Below are 18,772 nucleotides of genomic sequence, written 5' to 3' on the forward strand. Positions count from 1 at the left end.
AGAGTGATGGAATTCATTCTTATAAACTAGGGAAAAATACCACATTTACTTGAATTCAAGACAAGGTTTCCCTAACCAGCATGGGGGAAAAAAAGCCTTATCTTATGTTTGAGTATTGGCCTAGGGCAGGTGGTGGCTCAGCCTCTCCTGAGCCAGGATGGTTGTTTGGCAGGAGAAGGGGGTCACAGGGTGAGTATGGGGGAGGCTAGGGGTGGGGTGGGGGAACAGGGGAGACCTGCATGTCTGGTTCAGGGGGGTGCAGAGAAGACTGCATTGCCTGCAGACCCCGCTAGTCCCCAGCATACCAAGTCTTAGATTTGGTCTGGAGTAGGCTACCACCAGTTCTCCCTGGTCAGACTGGGCTGAGGCTGAGCTGGGGCCACCACTGGTGCTGACTGATCCAGAGGCATAGGGGGCACAGGACAGGGGGCAGGCAGCAAGGGGAGCAGCTCGGGGGCAAGGAGGGAGGGAGGGCAGGCAGGCAAAGAGGAAAAGGAGCAGAGGGCCAAGGGGTGGGGTTTGGCCCCCTGCAGCTGCTTTTCCAGCCACAGGAATGAGGGGAATGAATTTAACATGACCTTCTACTAATTAGAACACATTTATAATTTCCATGTATAGAATCTAATTACTGAGGGGTTGACTTAAATTTGAAGTTGTCTTGAATTTGGGTAAATATAGTAGTATGCTAGAGCAGAAGAGTGAGTTTTTTTCTGTACAGCAGGATGAGCACAAAATGACTGTGTTTGCAGTGCCTGGGAACCCTCTGGAGGGACACACCTGGGTAAGTGGCAGGCTTGAAGGGCCTAATCCTGACTGGGAATTCTTGAGGCGTGCTGGACCAGGCTCATCAATCCTGCAGAGCCCCTGCCTCAAGTGCCCATGCTTTCTCACCTTAAACAAAAAGATGTGGGCCACAATAAAGTGGCCCAGTCTATTACTACCTTTGGTTCGGCCACAAATTTGAGCATTTGTGGCATGACAGAAGGCATGGGCATCTGTTTGCTTTCACTTTGTGATGTGATACAAATTTTTACAGCAGCATAAACGTGATGTCTGTTTCCACCCTAAGTCATTGAGCAGGGAAGCACTAACAGCTAGCCAATAGGAAATGCCAGGTTCAAGGCTGTGACTGAACTCCTCCACTAAGCTTAGATATCAGGCTCAGGGCTGCAAAGAAGCTGCTTCCATTCCATCAGGCTGCAGACTGCTCAGAGAGGAGACAACTATGTGAACCAGAACACCCTTACTTCCAGCAGCATGGAGTTCACTCTTAAACAACAATGGCAGGATGCCAGTGCCCACCTTTGGCCCGATAATTAGTGGTAAGAGCACTTGCCCAAGAAGTCAGGGATGTGAGTTCTAGGTGCACTGTAAGGGAATTCAAACCTACATCACCCACTTCCAAGGAGAGTATCCTAACACTCCAGCTAGATAGGCAGGCATTCAAACAGTAAAATGGTAACCAAGTAAAAGGGAGTGAGTGAGTCTCTAGCCTCATGGATATAGCACCCTCTTGGGTTCCAGCCCCTGCTACCAGGATTATTTTGAACAATGGCTAATGTAAAATGCACATGCAGTCTTGGCAGCGTAAACAAAAATCTGGGACTCCTTGTTCCCAGGTACATAGGCAACTGGTAGGGGAGCCACTGGGGGGGGGGAACACGTGCCCCCTCTGACAGGGCCATCCCCGCTGCTGATGGCGTCTGCAGGTGCTCGCCAGCTCCATCCCTGTCACTGCCAGAGTGTCTGTGGGTGCTTCCTAGCTCTGTCCCTGCTGCTGCCATCTGCAGGTGCTCCCCAGCTTCATTCCTACCACAGCCTCCAGCTTCTGAAGGTGCCCCCCCCAGACTCAGGAGGCACCAGTCACCTATGCCCAGGGATGTGCCCTCTTTACTGGGCCTCAGTGTCACATTGCCTCTTGGTGGCTTCCTGGGCTTTTTATATATTTACTATGCAATGATTTATGATTAAAGAATAATAGTTAATCATGTCTTATGTGTAACATGTGCCAGGGGACTAAGTGGTGCAATAATGTCGCTATGTACTAATAGTGGCAGTAGGGGCCAAAAACCTAGAACTTTGTCTTCTCAGGTGGGTAGTATAAACCTTTGGCTACAGAGTCATGTCCTTAGTGCAAGCTCTTTATCTCGCTCCATGAACATTGTACTCTTGGCTGTCTAGTGTCCTGCTTCAACAGAAAAGGGGTGAGGGATACAGTTGTATTTTGTATTGAGCTGCATGCATGTTCCCAGCATGCAAGAGTCATTAAGTGTACATTGAGCTCACCTAAGGAATTGGGCAGAGCAAGAGAGGATAAGTGAGAAAGACAGGTCTAGTGACTGGTCTGGATTGCTTCTGAACAGGCCCCTAGCTTCAGGCTGCTGTGCTCAGGTTCTTTTCAGGTCAAAATGGAGGCACCTAATGAACCTAGGTGCTTAAGAGTTTTTTTTCAGTTATTGAATATGGCCAATTTGGATCACTCTTTCTAGCTTATGCCTGAATACTTCTTGAAGCATATCTAAGTGTAATGTCCGCACGTACCCTTTACGAACAGAACTCAAAGGGACCCTAGGCCATTCAATCTAGAACTGTGCCTTCTTAGGAAAGCATTTAACTAAAGATTCCTAAAAGTTGCCAATTCTAAACTTCACCCATAAGTACAAGGCACAAAACTAGAAATATCAGAAACACTAAGCCACAGATGAAAGGACAGGAAACAAGGTTACTGACAAGTGTACCAGAAAAGTAATCGTTTAATGTAGGCTCAGCTAATCTTAAGGAGACGGCAATGCCCCATGCCACAGAGGAAGACAATCCTTGTCAATCTGAATATGGGGAAAATGACTTCCTAACTACAAATTTGAGGATTTAGCATGACCCTGAGTGAAAGAGCAACTCCATTTAGCCAAGAACCTCTGAGTTTTACAAGTACCATAAAGAGCATCATGAACACCCCAACTGAAAATCCTTAAGTCTTAGCTGTGGGTAGTGGTCAATGTCCAATGCCTTGTTGTTTCCCCTTTTCCCTTCCACCATTCCATGCCATGGCATTCATAAGAGGAAAACAATTCTTCCTGAAGGAGACCAGCAAAAGCCCTGAAATATCAGATCACCAGAGACCTACTACACTATAAGAAAATTACCTCTACACCCCAAAATGGAGATTGCAAATACTTAATTACTGATTTAAGAAAACTCTGTTCTATCGAATTTTCCCTTCCATAAACTTGTCAGTTTGATCCTAACACAATTCAGGCTCATTAATCCAATACTTTGCTTGCAAGACCATTCCAAAAATTCACTCTTCTAATGGTTAGATTTTTTTTTTATATTTTCCAATCTAAATTTGTTCATAACCTATTTATTTGATTTTTTATGACAATCTTGATTTTTAGCCTTAAAAGCTCTTCTCTGTCCCTAAACTTTACCCCACGAATATATTTGTAAAAAAATAATCATACCTGTGTAGCAAACTTGTTAAGCCAAACAAGGCAAAATTCTCTGTCTGACCTTCAAGACTCCCATACTTTTCTTGTACCATGTGTGGAGCACAGAAATCAACTGCATGTAATAAGAATTTGAGACCTGCATTTTGTAACCTTCAAGCCACTTCCTACTACATGTCAGATACAATTAGATAATAAAACAGTTATCTGATAACTCAAAAACATTAATTTATTCAATTGAGTCCAAATGAAGTAAAAGTATTAAGAATAAGGAAAGAGATAAATAGTCCTCTGATTGTGAAATCATTAAAATTTGGTCATCAAATAATTGTGGTGTTGCAAAAAGTAAATCATAGGTCAGATTTTCCAACATGCTCCAGGAATATGAAGATAGCAGAAACTGACTGCAAGTTATTAACTGAGGTAAAAGGCACAGTGAACTCCTATGCCTCAGAGCAGGCATGATGCACCGAGTGGGTGTGTTAAAAAGTGAAGAATGGAAGTAGAAAGAATATCAGTATAAGCAGAACTGATTCTGATCTTACTGAATGAACCTTTCACCCTTTCTCTCCAAATCCCAGGACTACCAGAATTCTGAAAGTTGATCATTTAAAAAATATGCTGTTACAATATATTCACATATGATAATTTCATATCATACAAATTCAGGGCTGCTCTGGCTAAATACATGGCAAAATGGAATGACCTGAATTATTCCTGCTGTTTCAACAGTGTAATTCTTTAAAGCAAAAAGGTTGTGACAAACCATGACATGAGAAAATATCCGCTCAGAAAAGTTAAAGACCCCTTAACTCATTTAAATTATGACTCAAAATACTGGGTCATACTAGTCCAGGATTATTACAGGTTTTAACCTGGGTCATTACAGATCAAAATCCACTGAATCTAACTACTTTGAATGAAAACCAAAACCTTTAGCTGGAAACATGATCATAATTTTCCACAAGATTGCTTATAAAGTAAACATTTAAGCATTATTAAAATATGCTTGTATTTGTTTATGGTATCTTAGATTTGAAGATGTTTCTGCTAAGGCATTTTTGATGTTCTATGAATATAAATATACTATATTAATAATTACAGAAGTACTTATTATTTAGAGCATAAAATATGTGTGACTACATAAGAAACAAAAACATGACTGGAATGATTAGAAATTGATGGAGCCTCTACTCTCAGGTTTCTTTTCTTTGCTTCGTTTCAGAATGTTACTTTGAAGAAATGATCATTATTTTACCCTTCATATGGCATGTGCAGAAAAGTTTAATTCTGCTTCTGACCCCTCTTATTTTGGGGCTGCCTCTAGGGTACCACTGTCCATAATGCCACACCAGATGGTATGATTTCTGCTGAGCCTTTTTTACTAAAGACTCTATGGGCCACAAAAATCATTTCATTCAGGACTCTAGACCATATCTGAACACCAAAAGACCTTACAAGTTCAATGAGTATTATTCATATGCTAGGCTAACTTGCCCCATTTCCTGTATTTTGAATCACTTTAATCAAGCATGTGACTGGCATGCATATCAGACATTTTGGACAATAATACCTTAGGCTATCACTACAGTCCATCATGACCAACATCACTGCAGCCCATCATCTACTACTTGGTATGTCAGCTGAATCCATACCTTCCCACTACCTCTGGAGTTCTCCTGTCACCAAGTTAAATGAGCCATATAAGTTTCATATTTTATTATTGATGTTAGGAATCAGTAATAAAGTTCTTAAAACACAAGGGACTAGCCCTCAAGTACTAGTTATTAGCATATCAGAGAGGTTACAACAAAAACCTGCTGAGCTTAAAAAAAGGTATTGTTACTGAGCACCAGCTGTCTGCACATGGCAGCAATGTGGGGGTCTGACCCATAATATAAGATCAAACAAAGGAAATAAACTCCAGTCAGATTAAGGATTGCTTAAGGCCTTCTATTATTTATGCTTTAACATTAATAGGAATTTTAAAAATTAACTAATCAATCATATATTTCCCCAGGACTTTAAAAATGTCAAGTTGTCACAGATCCACAAGGCAAGGTAGCTTAGAACCTTCACCCAGGCAGGGTAGCCACTTTTTCCCTCTTTTTTTGCAAATGAAACCCCCTCTCCCTAGAGCTCTTTGCTCCAGGCCTGGGCCCTGGATTTCTGCACTGTTGTATCTCATCTTGGATTTTTCACTAAACCCAAAAAAACTTCAACTTGTATTAGATATTTTTAGCACTTTGGGAACTGTGCAGCCAGTGGATATTAGCAGTGATAGAACAGCCTTTTCCAAAACAAGGCCTCTTTCATTATTCCAGTAGTCAGTAGTGTGCCTAAGGCAGGGTGATCAGGGCAGCAGCTGTGGGTGACGATTTTGGGGGGCGGGGGCATAAAAATAACAGCTGCTGTTGGCTAGGCGCATTGCTAACCCTGGCACCCAGGAGTTGCTGCTGCCCAGGTCCCAAGCTGCCTGGTTCCATCTCTGCCACCATCATTCAACATTCGGAGGGTCATTAGATCAGAGTGGAAAAAACAAAGCTTGCATGTATGTCTGTGCTGGTAGCAATATATTCTTCTCTGGCCCAGGGATTTGATGAAAGACAGAACCACAGGTTCAGCAATGCCTACTGTTACCAACTTATTTCTTCTCCCCCCTTCTTAATGAGTTCCACAATATCTGCAGTTCCATAATATCTGCAGTCACCTTCTGAAAGGGTTCCTATTTCTGGTGAGAGTTGCAATTTTTTCAATACTTGTGAACTGCTTCAAAATCTCCAAGCAACCACAATTCAGAAAATTCAGAAATAATCATTGCTTCATGCATCAGATCCCGTTACGTTGAGAAAGGGACATTGTGTACCAGGCACAATAGGTTCATGTCGTATCTCTGGAGAACAACCATCTGCCTTCTGATTCCCCTATGTTCAATTCTCTAAGGATCCCACTATAAAGGGCTCCTTTCTCCCATGTGTATATTTCTCTGCAGCTGATCTTAGGTGGGTTTGCAGTGTTGAACTGGCTACAGAGCTCAATGTTCCTAAGAAGAGAACAGCCTGAAGTCCTGTTCAAAATTCTGCCACAGAGACAGAGATTGTTCCTCATCTGAACAATCTGAAATTGGAGTTGCAATATGTCTCAACTATGTCTCAGTTTCCCCACTTCTGGATAGCATCTGGGTTTTCCCCCAAGCCAGAGGCAGTATTCTGCTAGGCTCATGCTTGTTGGACTGTTACCCTGCATCAGGACTAGGAGGAGGGGGGTACTCTGACTCCAGGTAAGGACCTACGTGCCAAATCATTTCCCATCACCATCTCCATCCATCTTATTGATTATACACCTTAACCCTTCTGTGCCTTCCTTAGGGTATTTATCAAGTATATCTTTGTTACAGACCTTGGATCCAAACATCCTTCTCCATGGCAAGTACTCATAAGGTACACACTTATTCAGATCAACTACATCAAGGCAGTCCGAGTTACTTACCACTCATATCCCACAATCCCTAGACCTACCTTCCAACTGCATCATCTCTAGTGGCAAGCCTTTTTCTTTCCTCTCCACATCTGTTTTGATCTATTTGATGGGCTTGAAGGCTGAGCTCAGCAGAGTGCATGTTGTGTCTCTTAGCTTAGCTATCTGAAAGGCCCCTTTTCCTTCTGGCATCTGTTATACTTTTCACATCAAGCACTTCATGAGCTATTTATTCCCTCCATTTGGTTTTCCACTAAGACCAGGTAGAAATGTTTACTTTCTACCTGGAGAATCACCATTCTCACAGTAGAAATCAAAACTGTACAGATGTTCAGGCTTGTCCTCTAGGAGCAAAAATGGCCACTTCAGAAGAAAAATAACCTGGTAAAAAACAGGGTTAAATCACTTCTGGGAGAGCTTCCCTTGGGAGACTGAATGTTTATACAGTTTCCCTCATCTTAACTCTGCCTGGGGCCAGGCTCCTCCTAGGGAAAAGCTTCCTGTCTTTCTAAGACAGGTCATTCCAGTCTTGAGAAGGTGTTGGGGAACAGCTGCTCCACCTGTCCCATAGATTGAGATGTGAAGGAAGCAGCAGCCAGGAAGGTGCATACCAGGGGGAAAATGTACCCCTCCTGCCAATCAGTTGACTGGCAGGATGTGGGGAGGGGAAGTGGGGTGCATTCTCCCAGGGCAGGGACCTTCCTGGCTTTCTATTGCAGCTGCTGCTGTCATTGGCCACTTGACAACCTATCCCCTTCCCAGGCAGAGGAGAAAGCAGGTTGTCAATTAATGGGCTCTCCTAAGGATGAAGCTGTTCCAGGGAACAGTCTTCTAGCACCCCCTGATTTGAGAGCTTACTTGTGCAGCTCTCTAGCCACAGGGATGGAGAACCATCTGTCCAGCTCCTGAGCTATTTTTCTACCAGAAAAAAATTATTCTTGTAGAAATGAATATCTGTATGAAGGAAAAGTAACCATTTATAGGCTCTGAACAAACACCCAGGGAACTAAATATCAGGCAGCTGCCCACTTATATTTGCAGACATAGTACATTTGGTCTCTGGGATCCTGAGTTAAATATCATTTCTAGGTTAGGTTTTTCATAATCCTACCTCTAGGGAATCCCTATGCGACTTTCTCCACTTGACTATTTTGCCCTGACTTGAGTCAGTCATTTTTCTCCTCAGAACTGAGCCGAGCTCTCTAAATTCATCTACCCCTAAAAAGGTGTCCCATGTAAATCCTTAGGTTTCTAGTCTTCTATCCATATTTTAAGTGCACACCTCATGAAAGTATTCTAAATCTACTAGGACATAAAAAAAACACTCAGGGGATTGCCTTCCATATATCTGCCCCCCTTTGCAAGCTACATGTACAAGACCCCCCAATTCTTTTGCATGCTCCAAGGCTTTTTCCTGTAAACTTTGGATGTTGGTTCAAATGTTACTAAGGCAGTAACCTTTTTTTTAATTGTCTATAATTCCTTAAATCTGTTTCATCCATTTCATTATGTGCTCTATAGCTTCAGGCTTGATTAAGGGAACAAATCAATGGAGAGGCCTGATTGAGATCACAAGCTCTCAAAAGTTATGAGGTGAGCTAGGGCATCAATATCCTCTTCTTCTGATTAACCTCCTCATTTATTGTCTACATATTGTGCAACTCTCCTTGCTTACTGATCTTTAGGGCTTCTTGCTCCACAGCTTCTTGATTTCCAGCTAATGCACTCTTTTGCCCTGACCAGGCAGCTCCAGCTTATGTTCTTTCACTTGAATTCTTTGTGTTTTCAGCAGCAATGGCTGTCATCTATTTCTTGAGCTGGTCTTTGGACCACTGTCTTCTACTGCACTTGCTGCACAGGACTCTGCAGCGGTGCTCCTTGTCTTTTCCTTGAACTTCTGCATTATCTAGAACTCCTTCTTCCCTGACTAATACCAGCAAACTTAACTGCTTACCAACAACTGCATGTAGGTCAGGACCCTACCTCTTGACTTAATCATACTTAAGGGGCAATCATTTGTCTTTTAAAAGTTTAGTCTCCCACCCCAGCATTGGCCTATAATTGGTCTCTTAGGGAATTGATACTAAGCCGTTCTCCTTGTCCATCTTTGCCTCCTTTTCCTAAAAAACACATAGATCAATTTCCCCTTGGTGTTTCCTCAGACTAAATGGTCACTTTTTGCAATATAATGCTACTGTAGGCAGTATCCCAGCCTTGCCACCAGTCACTATGGCTCTAACGCTTTTTTCCTTGGCTCTAGGTCTCTATTTTCTAAGGGGGAGACTTGTGGCTCCACTGCTGCAAATCTGGACCTAGGCTTCAGTACCACTCTTTCCTCCCTGAGTTTTTTTCCTCAAGTCCAAAAGACTGTGATCTCTTGTGTAAGGTTTTGGCTCTTTGGAGCAGATGACTGCAGCAATACAAGAGAGTCTTTTCAAAACAAGACTGCTTTTATCACTCAGCCAGAAAACGGTGTTTTAGGGTCCCTGGGTTAGCATAAAGAGCAAGGTTTATACACATCCAATATCAACCTGTCTGACCCTAAGCAGCCAGGATTCGATCTCTTTTCCTTATTACAGTCCTGACATCTCAGTTCTTTGTTTTCATAAGTTCTTTCTCTCTCAGCTGACAGTTTTTAAAGTTAATTTAATCGCTGTATCACTGAGGTAACTCCATTTATATGTTACAATACAGAGTGGGTGAACTGAGTCATATAGGCCCTTTATAAAAATAAAACACAAATTCCTCACATCCTATATAATGGCCATGTAAATACAAAGCAATTATAGTCACATAAATGTGATTTTTGGTATTTATTTTCTTTTTCCTATTTCCTTTTTGATCATACAGATTAAAGTAGAATAAACAGACATGCAGGAATACGTCTTCTCAGTTTTTGCCCCCATCAGTTCTGATGTTTAATAGAGAGGGTCGCTATAGCACTTCCAAATATTATTTGGTCTAAATGTAGCTCTAAGACAGGGGTGGGCAATTATTTTGGGCGGAGGGCCACTTACTGAGTTTTGGCAAGCCATCGAGGGCCGCGTGATAGGCAGCCAGGGGCAGATAAATATAAATTTTCTAAATTTTTTAGTGGCCCCGCAGGCTAGATAGAATGGCTTGGTGAGCCACATGTGGCCCGTGGGCTGCATTTTGCCCACCCCTGCTCTAAGAGAATGTTGTAAACAGGTATACCATGTGCACTACCTCTAAAAATGGATGTAATGTAACTGCTTCAGGGTGATATGTGGTGCACCCCAACAAGCTTGCTTTGTCCCATTTTTGGAGACTATGTACATGGAGTGTGTGCAGTGTGTGTTGTACCTTGCTCTCCCTTGTACAGTAAAACATCCTCTATTCCAGTTATTCATTTTGTATCGCACTTTTTCTCCATATTGCCTCAGCTAAACCTTGGGAATCTAAATTGGTTTCATTTACACTGTCTTTTGTAGATACTCAAGCATGGCTCCTGAATCTAGTTCTCCTAGTGTGGACAGGACCTTGCATTAAACTGGAGGTTATTGTGCTAGTCTATAAGGAGGCTAATTTTATTTATCGTATGTGCATAAATTTATGGAAAGTGGCTGGTACATGAAAAGTTTCATTTCACTATATCACTTAAGTTTTCTAAAGGTCTGTTTATTTAATACAGTGGCTCTGAACCCCTGTCACATTGTGACCCTATGTTACAGCATTAAAGTTTTTGGTTTGCTGTCCAAAGGTAGCGATAAAAGAAAGGGAAAATGTTCGTCATTCCACGCTGGGACTATCTGAGACTTTCTATTGGGTGTTCCAAGTCCCAAATTAAAAACCTATGGTATAATGTATTTTACGTATATTAATTTACATTATGATTCAAAATACAGTTCTGATGTAATCACAGTCCTCCATTTTAAACTGACTTACTCTTTTAATTTTAAAGTTATTTGTACTTCATTTAAAATCTACCATCATTTCTAATCGCTGTTGCTTACAAACCTTTCTACTAGAACTCCCTGTGTGAAATATCAGGTACAATGATAAATCCCATCTGAGTAGAAAACAATAGCTATGACTGCAATGTCAAATGCTTTGATGAAAAAAAAATCTACTGAATTTCACTAGCTTCATTTCTAATTCCCACAGAGTTCACATTTCTATGGTGCTAAGCTGACCACTAAGGTAATTTTGTGAAGGTTCCACATTCAGAGGAATTAACCTTGTCTAAAACACTTAACTTCTCAATGATGAAAATGCATTCCTTCACAATTAACATCAAGAAATCATTTCTAACCTGATACTATTAATGGAAACCAGATGTTTAATTTTTTTTATTGATTTTGTTATCCATCTTCTTATTTCCTGACTCCTCCTGAATTCTTGCACACACACACATGCACAGGATTACACAGCACATGACTACACACAGATGCACAGACACAGAGCAATAACAACTAGCAAACGATAAAATAGGTAGTCTCCTGATCCATGTGATGCAACTATTGATAAAGGCATGAAGGAGTCTGGCACTATTCTGCAACATTGTTTGTGAATTTCAGATAAATTAAAAACCCCTCTAACAGTTTCTTCTCACTGCCTGTTATTCATAAGCTCATGGTTTTTGGGTTTTTTTTGCGGGGTTAACTATTCGTAAAGCTGTTTACAATGAACTCAATGAAAACTTTAATCATTTCATATAATTTGAAAACCCTAATGATGTTTGCATTGCAAGTACTGTGAATACTATATACTGATCATCATGAAGCAGTATGAATATAATTAATGTAATTATTTAAGCATGCACATACAACTTAATTGTGCCTTTCAGGCACTAGCTTGCAGTGAGGTTATTACAAAGGTGGAGAACCTAGGCAGTAGCTATGCAGTACATGGGAAAATAATGTCTGCTACTACGCAATAGATAGTGGTACATCCTCCCCTCCTTCTTGGCTACCCAGCTTAGCTACCTAGTGCAGGTGGGTAGTGTTGGGCCACAGCCTGGCTGCCTTTCTTACTAATCCTTGTGTTAACAATTGCTTTGTTGGCAGCCCCTAATGAATCTGCAAAGCTCTTTTGACTCCCACCCTATGGGTCTGTTAGAGTCTTAATCACAAGGTCATGCTCAGTTATGAGCTATTACTCCTAGCACATATGAAAAAATAACCAGGTCCCTAAGTCACTTGAACAAGGTCTGCCCAAAAAGCAGGCTTAGTTTTTTTTTATTTAAAAAAATTACCTTTGGTCATCAGCTGTGTTCTGGCTGCTGTTCAGGATAATCCTCCAAAGGTCTGAAGCTACAAGCTCTTTCTGATCATTCACAAGGTTGATACTAGGCAGCTGTAGTTCACAAACTTTGCTTTCTGATAGACTGAATTCTCGGAATGCAACAAATGATTTCTGGAGATCATCCCAGTACTCCAAGCTACAAGGAATCTGCAATATCCAGAAGACATCGGTTACTTTACATTTTGATGCAAATATGCAAAACAGATATAGACTGTCTACTTTAGAACTTCAAAATTACTGAACAAGAATTGTCAAATGAAAAGATAATTTTACATCCATACATGCAGTCTGTGTTACTTCTAGTCATTTAAGTTAAAATATTATTTGACCTTGCTTTCAATGTGTCACTTTGAACTTCATCTTAGTGGATAAAAAATAGTTATTTACAGAGATGTACTTGGTAGCCATGTTGGTCTGAGACAAAAAGACATATAAAAAACCAGAACTCTTGGTTCCAAAATGATACCTTTTATTAGACCAACTGGAAAATGGCAATAAAACTGTCCTTTTCTGCAAGCTTTTGGGATCAAAGTCCCTTTGTCAGGCTCTTGGAAAAGTGTAGATGCTACAAGATGGTAAAAAGTCTCCATTTATTCTAGGCATGGCCGGGCTCAGTGCTTGGCAGCAGACAGAGCCAGGCTTGTAGCTCAGCTGGCACGGCCCCATCCCCTGTGAGCAAACACTGCCTGGGCCATGTCAGCCGAGTGCTGAGCCCGGCACTGCTCACAGGGGATGGGCTCAGTGCTTGGCAGTGCCCCTCACAGCAGACAGGGCCCGGCTTTGTGCTCAGCTGGTGCAGCCCTGACAGCACCACTTGCAGGGGATGGGGGCATGCCAGTTGAGTGCCGAGCCCAGCGCTGCTTGCAGAGGACAGGGATGGGGTCAGACTCGGCGCCTGGCTGGCGCAACACCATCCCCTGCAAGTGGTGCTGCCTGGGTCATGCTAGCCAAGCGCCGAGCTCGGCCTCATTCCCTGAGAGCGATGCCAGGCTTGGTGCTTAGCTGGCATGGCCAGGATCGGTGGAAGACAGGGCCAGGCTCAGCGCTCTGCTGGCATGTCCCTATCTCCTGCAAGTGGCACTACCTGGGCTGCGCCAAACAAGCACTGAGGCTGGTGCTGCTTGCAGCAGACAGGGCCAGGCTCGGCCCTCGGCTGGCATGGCCCCATCCCCAGGTTTGGCACTTGGCTGGTGAAGCCCAGGCAGCACCACTTGTGGGAGATAGGGCCATGCCAGCTGATTACCAAGCCTGGCCCAGTCCCCATCCCTGTCCCCTGCAAGCGGCACTGGGCTCTGTGCTTGGCTGGCACACCCCCATCCCCTGTGAGTGGTGCTGCCTGGGCTGCACTAGCCAAGTGCCAAGTCTGGTGCTGCTCACAGGGGACAGTGATACGGCATATAAGTTGAGGTTGAATTTTAATAGTTAAAAATTGGGCTTCAAAACTCCACTTGTACACTGTGAAATACAGTATGCATAAAACACAAAAACTCTACCTTAGAGAGTTCTCATTATGTTTCAAGATGTCACTTATATGTCATAAACAGGGATCCAGGTTTTCCATTTGCTGTGGAAATGGAACATTGCAGACTGCAGGGAGCTTCTTGGGGCTGGAGGGAGCAGGGGGAGGAAGACTGGAGGTAGGGGGCACATGTGACTGGAGCGGGAGTGAGATAGCACGCATGGAGCTTTTCCTCTTTGTAGCTGGGGGCTATGAACTGAGTCACCCTGTGTCATGGAGCCCATCTGCTGCCTTGGTGCCCTCTAACTCTTCCTGTGCCTGCCAGCAGGTTAGCACAGAGAGCCAGTGGCAGGCAGGTATGGAGGAAGGGGGACATGGGGCAACAGCACCTGGGTGGGGCAAAGGGCTGTGACATGCCAGGTGTGGGCATGGAAGGGACCATGGGCTCTTTGTAGCTCTGCAGCGGGTGGGAGAGTGACAAGCCTTCCTCTTCCAAGGTACCGTGCTTGATCCCTCTGCCCGCAGTCCAGGGGCTTGGGCTCAACTTTGGCAGGATGACCCCTTGGCCCATGCACACATGTGCACCCAGCAAATGCTCTCCCTAATCCTCCAGCCACCAGGCTCTCTCATACTGGCAGCCTGACTTGTACCACCCTTCCCCCTTTTCTTGTTATTTATATTTTTTGATGGCACTACTCACAGATGTGGAAAAAAAGGGTGCTTTACAGGAAGAAGCAGCTTATTACTTAGACCCAGCTCCACAGCGTCAGTATAAATCAGGCACTTCAGCAGGGCTTTTTGGCACTTTTATCTAATAGCTAATTCAGTCAAATATTAGATAAAAGCACCAAAACCCCCCCACTGAAGCATCTGATCTATACAGACGTTGGGTGAGCCAGGTCCAACAAATGTGATGCCTCTTCTGGCAGTGTGCTGAGCTCAGCATGGGGGCATGCCAAGCTGAAAGTAAAGCACCATTTGTGTTGGTGAGTGGTGGGTGGGAGGGCAGTGATGAATAACGCTGCTGCCCATGCACTCCTCCAAGGTGGCCAGGCAATGCAGACCCTGCCCTTGCTAAGGCATGGCTTCCACAAAATTTTCTTTCATTCTCAGCATAGACAGGGCTGGAGTGGGTGAAGAAATGAGGCCCAGCCTCCAAGAGGGGTACTGACAGGGCTGTTGAGGGCAGGGTGATGCAGGTCAGGAGTGAGGGGCAGTGGCAGGGCTAGGGGGCTGTGGCTTGGTAGTGAGGGGCAATGGCATGGGCAGGGACAGAGCACTGGTGTAAAAGGGCTGTTCAACTCCATAAAGCCGTAGGTAGGACAGCTGCAGCTGGACTTGTGTCCTGCTGAGCAAAGTGGGGAGAGGGAGCTCTGACTTTCCATGATAAAAAACCCCACAAAATCAAATGCCAAAATATACAGGAATTTAGAACCTATTTTATTATAATGATTGAGACAATGGTAGGCTTCTAAATTGCTAAACGATCATTAAAATGATTAAAGCATTGTGCTTCACTTATTCGGCTGAATTCAGGACAGTGATTCAAATCACCGAGTCGAACCACTGTCCCTTGAATTGGCCAAATCTGAAGTGAATACTAGAGGCTTTGCACAGGCCTAATATATGTGTGCGTGCGTGCGTGTGTGTGTGTATGTATTAGAATCATAGAATCATAGAAGTAGGGTCAAAAGGGACCTTGTAGATCTTCAAGTCCGACCCCCGGCCTGGGCAGGAAAGAAACTGGGCTCAAGTGACCCCAGCCATGGAGGCATCGAGCCGCTTCTTAAAGACCCCCAGGGTAGGAGCCAGCACCACTTCCCTTGGAAGTTGGTTCCAGATCCTAGCCGCCCTAACTGTGAAGTAGTTCCTACGGATGTCTAATCTGAACCTACTCTCCAACAACTTGTGGCCATTATTCCTTGTTATACCGGGGGGCGCTGGGGGAAACAAGGTCTCCCCCAAACCCTTCTGGTCCCCCCCTAGTAAATTTATAGACGGTCACAAGGTCCCCCTTAGGCCTGTGTGAAGCGGCTAGTGTTTGCTTCAGATTCGGATTCAGCCAATTCGGGAGATTGATTTGATTCAGTGATTCGAATCACTGTCCTGAATCGATTCGGCCAAATCTGATTCAGAGTTTCGGCTACCACCAAATCGAGTGGTCAGGGGGCACTCAGGTGGGCTGGGGGAGCAGGCAGGGGATAGGGCCTGACGGGGGTCCCCATATGGTCCCCTTCCCCCTCCTCCAGCCCCCCCTTGCCCGCCCCTAGTCCGGGTCCAGCTCCCTGTGGTGGCGAGTGGGGACTGCCCAAATCTCCAAAGCTCTCTGAATCTTTTCCAAATTGATTCGGAGAGCTTTGAATTGACTCAGATCTTTTTATTGGTCTCCCGATTTGATTTGGATTCAGAGATTTGGCTGCTGAATCAGGTTGAATCTCCTCCGAACTGAATCACTGCCCAAAGCCTCACAGTCCTAATGTGCGCACACATGCACACACACACTGGCGTTTCATTTTAATCGTGAAAAAACATGGATCATGGGGTTTTTAAATCAGAAAAAAGCCAGGATCCCTGGTCAAACTAAAACGTCAAAGATGCAGTTTATATGATCCCTTGAACTAAGTAGTTCATATACTTTGGGAATGTCCCCAGCTCTGAGCATTTTGGACTGAAGTGTATAAAAGACTCAGTTGATTTAGAATCTTCTATTCCTAAACATCTAGCTTTATTTATTTTAGGGCCTTATTACTAATGTGTGATGTGGATAAATTTAAAGGAAGATGGCTGCTATGGGTGGTACTATCTGTCAAAAATAATAGTCGTGAAAGCCTGGAAATATGTTATATCCCCAAAACTAAGCCATGGGCAATGGAAATAAGTGAATTAGCTGCAGTAGGAAATGCCCCATACGTAAAATTAAGTGTAGTTGTTTTACCTTGAAACATTTATGAAAACCTCTTGCTTAATTCAAATATTTGTTATTTCTTAGGACGTGGCTGCTGCCATTGGTGCAATCCCATGCACCAGTACAGAACGGGGACTGACTAGCAAGGCAGCAACTCTTCAGGAAAGGACAATAAGCTGAATATGAGCTAAGTGTGCCCTTGCTGAAAAAAAAGCTAACACATACTGAGCTGCATTAGTAGGAGTGTTGCCAGCAGATCAAGGGAAGTGATTATTCCTCTCTATTTGGCATTGTGAGGTCACATTTGGAGTACTGTGTCTAGTTTTGGGCCCCCCACTACAGAAAGGATGTGGACAAACTGGAGAGAGTCAGGTGGAGGGCAAAAAAATGGTTAGGGGCTCAGGCACACGACTACTGAGGAGAGGCAAGCAAACAGGGCAGTTTGCAAGTCAGTTCGCAGGTCAGTTTGCCGCCTCTATCTCTGAAGGGGAGCCTTTAAGGTAAGCTCTTTCTTTTAATTAAAAATAGCTAACCTACATATATTTAGTGTAAGTAGCCAAAACTGAGGAGTCAGACCAATACTTAAACCCCTTGCTTAACTAGAGTCCTGAGAAAGGGCAGGTATGCTAGGGAGTCTGCTTGGAAACTCTCACCTTTCTTCACTGTAAGCTTGGTAAGAGGAAGCAGAGAAAAAGGAACCTTTTGGGACAAAGGAGCAGCAAACAGGCCAGCTTACAGAGGAATCTGCTAGGGAAGGTCTGCTTGGAAGAGGGGCAGCAAGAGGGAGGCAGCGTATTAAAAGACCCAGAGAAATGGCTGGAGGACGTTACAATTGCTACTGCCAGCTCCTTCTCTTCTTGCACCTTTTAGGTGTCTGTCCAGCAAGAACCGCTCACTGTTGAGGCTTCCACCCAGGTCTGGTTTGGTGCTGTGTAGACTGCGGCTTGCAGGTTCCTTTCGGTGACAGCCAGATGGAGGAGTGCCCGCAATGTGAGTGGTGCTTTCTAGTGGTGTCCCCCAGGGAACAGGCAAGAGAACTACGGGAGGACCTGGCAAGGCTTCAAAGCATCCTCTGCCATAAGGACTTAATCAATTTAATGCTGAAGGAGACCTCTAGGACTGTGAAGTAAGGACCACCAAAGGCTGCACTAGAGAAGGAAGAGGACATGAACTCCCAGGAAGGTGGAAGCTGGAAGCTTGTGACCTCTGGCAGCATGAGGAAGGTAGTAAAAGCACTGGAACAAAATACCCAGAGGCGTGGCGGAATCTCCATCCTTGGAGGTGTTTAAGACCTGGCTAGACAAAACCTTGCTTGGGATGATATCGTTGGGACAGTCCTTGTCTGAGCAGGGGGTTGGACTAGATAGCCTCCTGAAGTCCCTTCCAACCCTAATTTTCTATGATTCTATGATTTAGTCTGGAGAAGAAAAGACTGGGGAGGAATTTAATAACAGCCTTCAATGACCTGAAGGGTAGTTACAAAGAGGATGGAGCTAGACAGATCTCAATAGTGGCAGATAACAGAACAAGAGGCAATGGTATTAAGTTGGAGCAAAGGGAGTTTAGGTTAGATATTAGGAAAAACTCTCACTACTAGCCTCCTAGGAGGCTAGGAACATGTTGTCCAGAGAAGTGGTGAAATCTCCATCCTTGGAGGTGTTCTTATCCTTTCTATAATTCTATGATTCTCAGATCTCTTTTATAAAACTAGAGAAAACACAAACCCTTGATTAAACAACAAAAACTATAGTCCTTCTATTACCTGTTCCCTCTCACTGATGCAGATTTTTTTTCTTTCCTAGTTATCAAAAAAGACAATGGCTCTCATCTTGCCCATCCTTAGAGGAAAAATAATCTTTTAAAACCAGATTATATTACTCAATCTCACTTATTGCCTTGAGTGCAAAAATATTAGTTAGGCAGCCCTAGATTCACACTGAACTCAAAATCCCTAAACTCAACTTTGCGAAAAAGCTACACATATTGCTACACCAACACTTCACTTAGAGGAAAAGGCTCTCTCTTCAGTAAGGGGGACAGCAGTGCAGAGCAATACATGCATTGACAGCTTCAATCTCTTTTTGATGGTTTTAACTACCAACATGGGTATGAAACCAAAGTTAGAAATAACAGTGATACTCCCAAAGCTCCAGCTACTCACCACAAAGGGTAAGATAAAAAAAATTCAAAGACAATTTGAAGAGTTTTAATTTTATTTAC

At 43.7% G+C, this 18,772-nt stretch overlaps 1 protein-coding gene across 2 annotated transcripts in view; it reads right to left on the bottom strand.

Moving 5' to 3' along the window:
- Positions 1-18,772, bottom strand: part of VPS13B (vacuolar protein sorting 13 homolog B) — an 877,527-nt gene that overhangs the window by 81,814 nt on the left and 776,941 nt on the right. For both annotated transcript variants that reach the window (XM_059723846.1, XM_006263597.4), the window contains one exon: positions 12,139-12,335. In XM_059723846.1, coding sequence (XP_059579829.1) covers positions 12,139-12,335 — 197 coding nt within the window. The remainder of the gene's footprint in view (positions 1-12,138; positions 12,336-18,772) is intronic.

Source organism: Alligator mississippiensis, chromosome 3, assembly GCF_030867095.1.
Source record: "Alligator mississippiensis isolate rAllMis1 chromosome 3, rAllMis1, whole genome shotgun sequence".
Lineage (NCBI taxonomy): Eukaryota > Metazoa > Chordata > Crocodylia > Alligatoridae > Alligator > Alligator mississippiensis.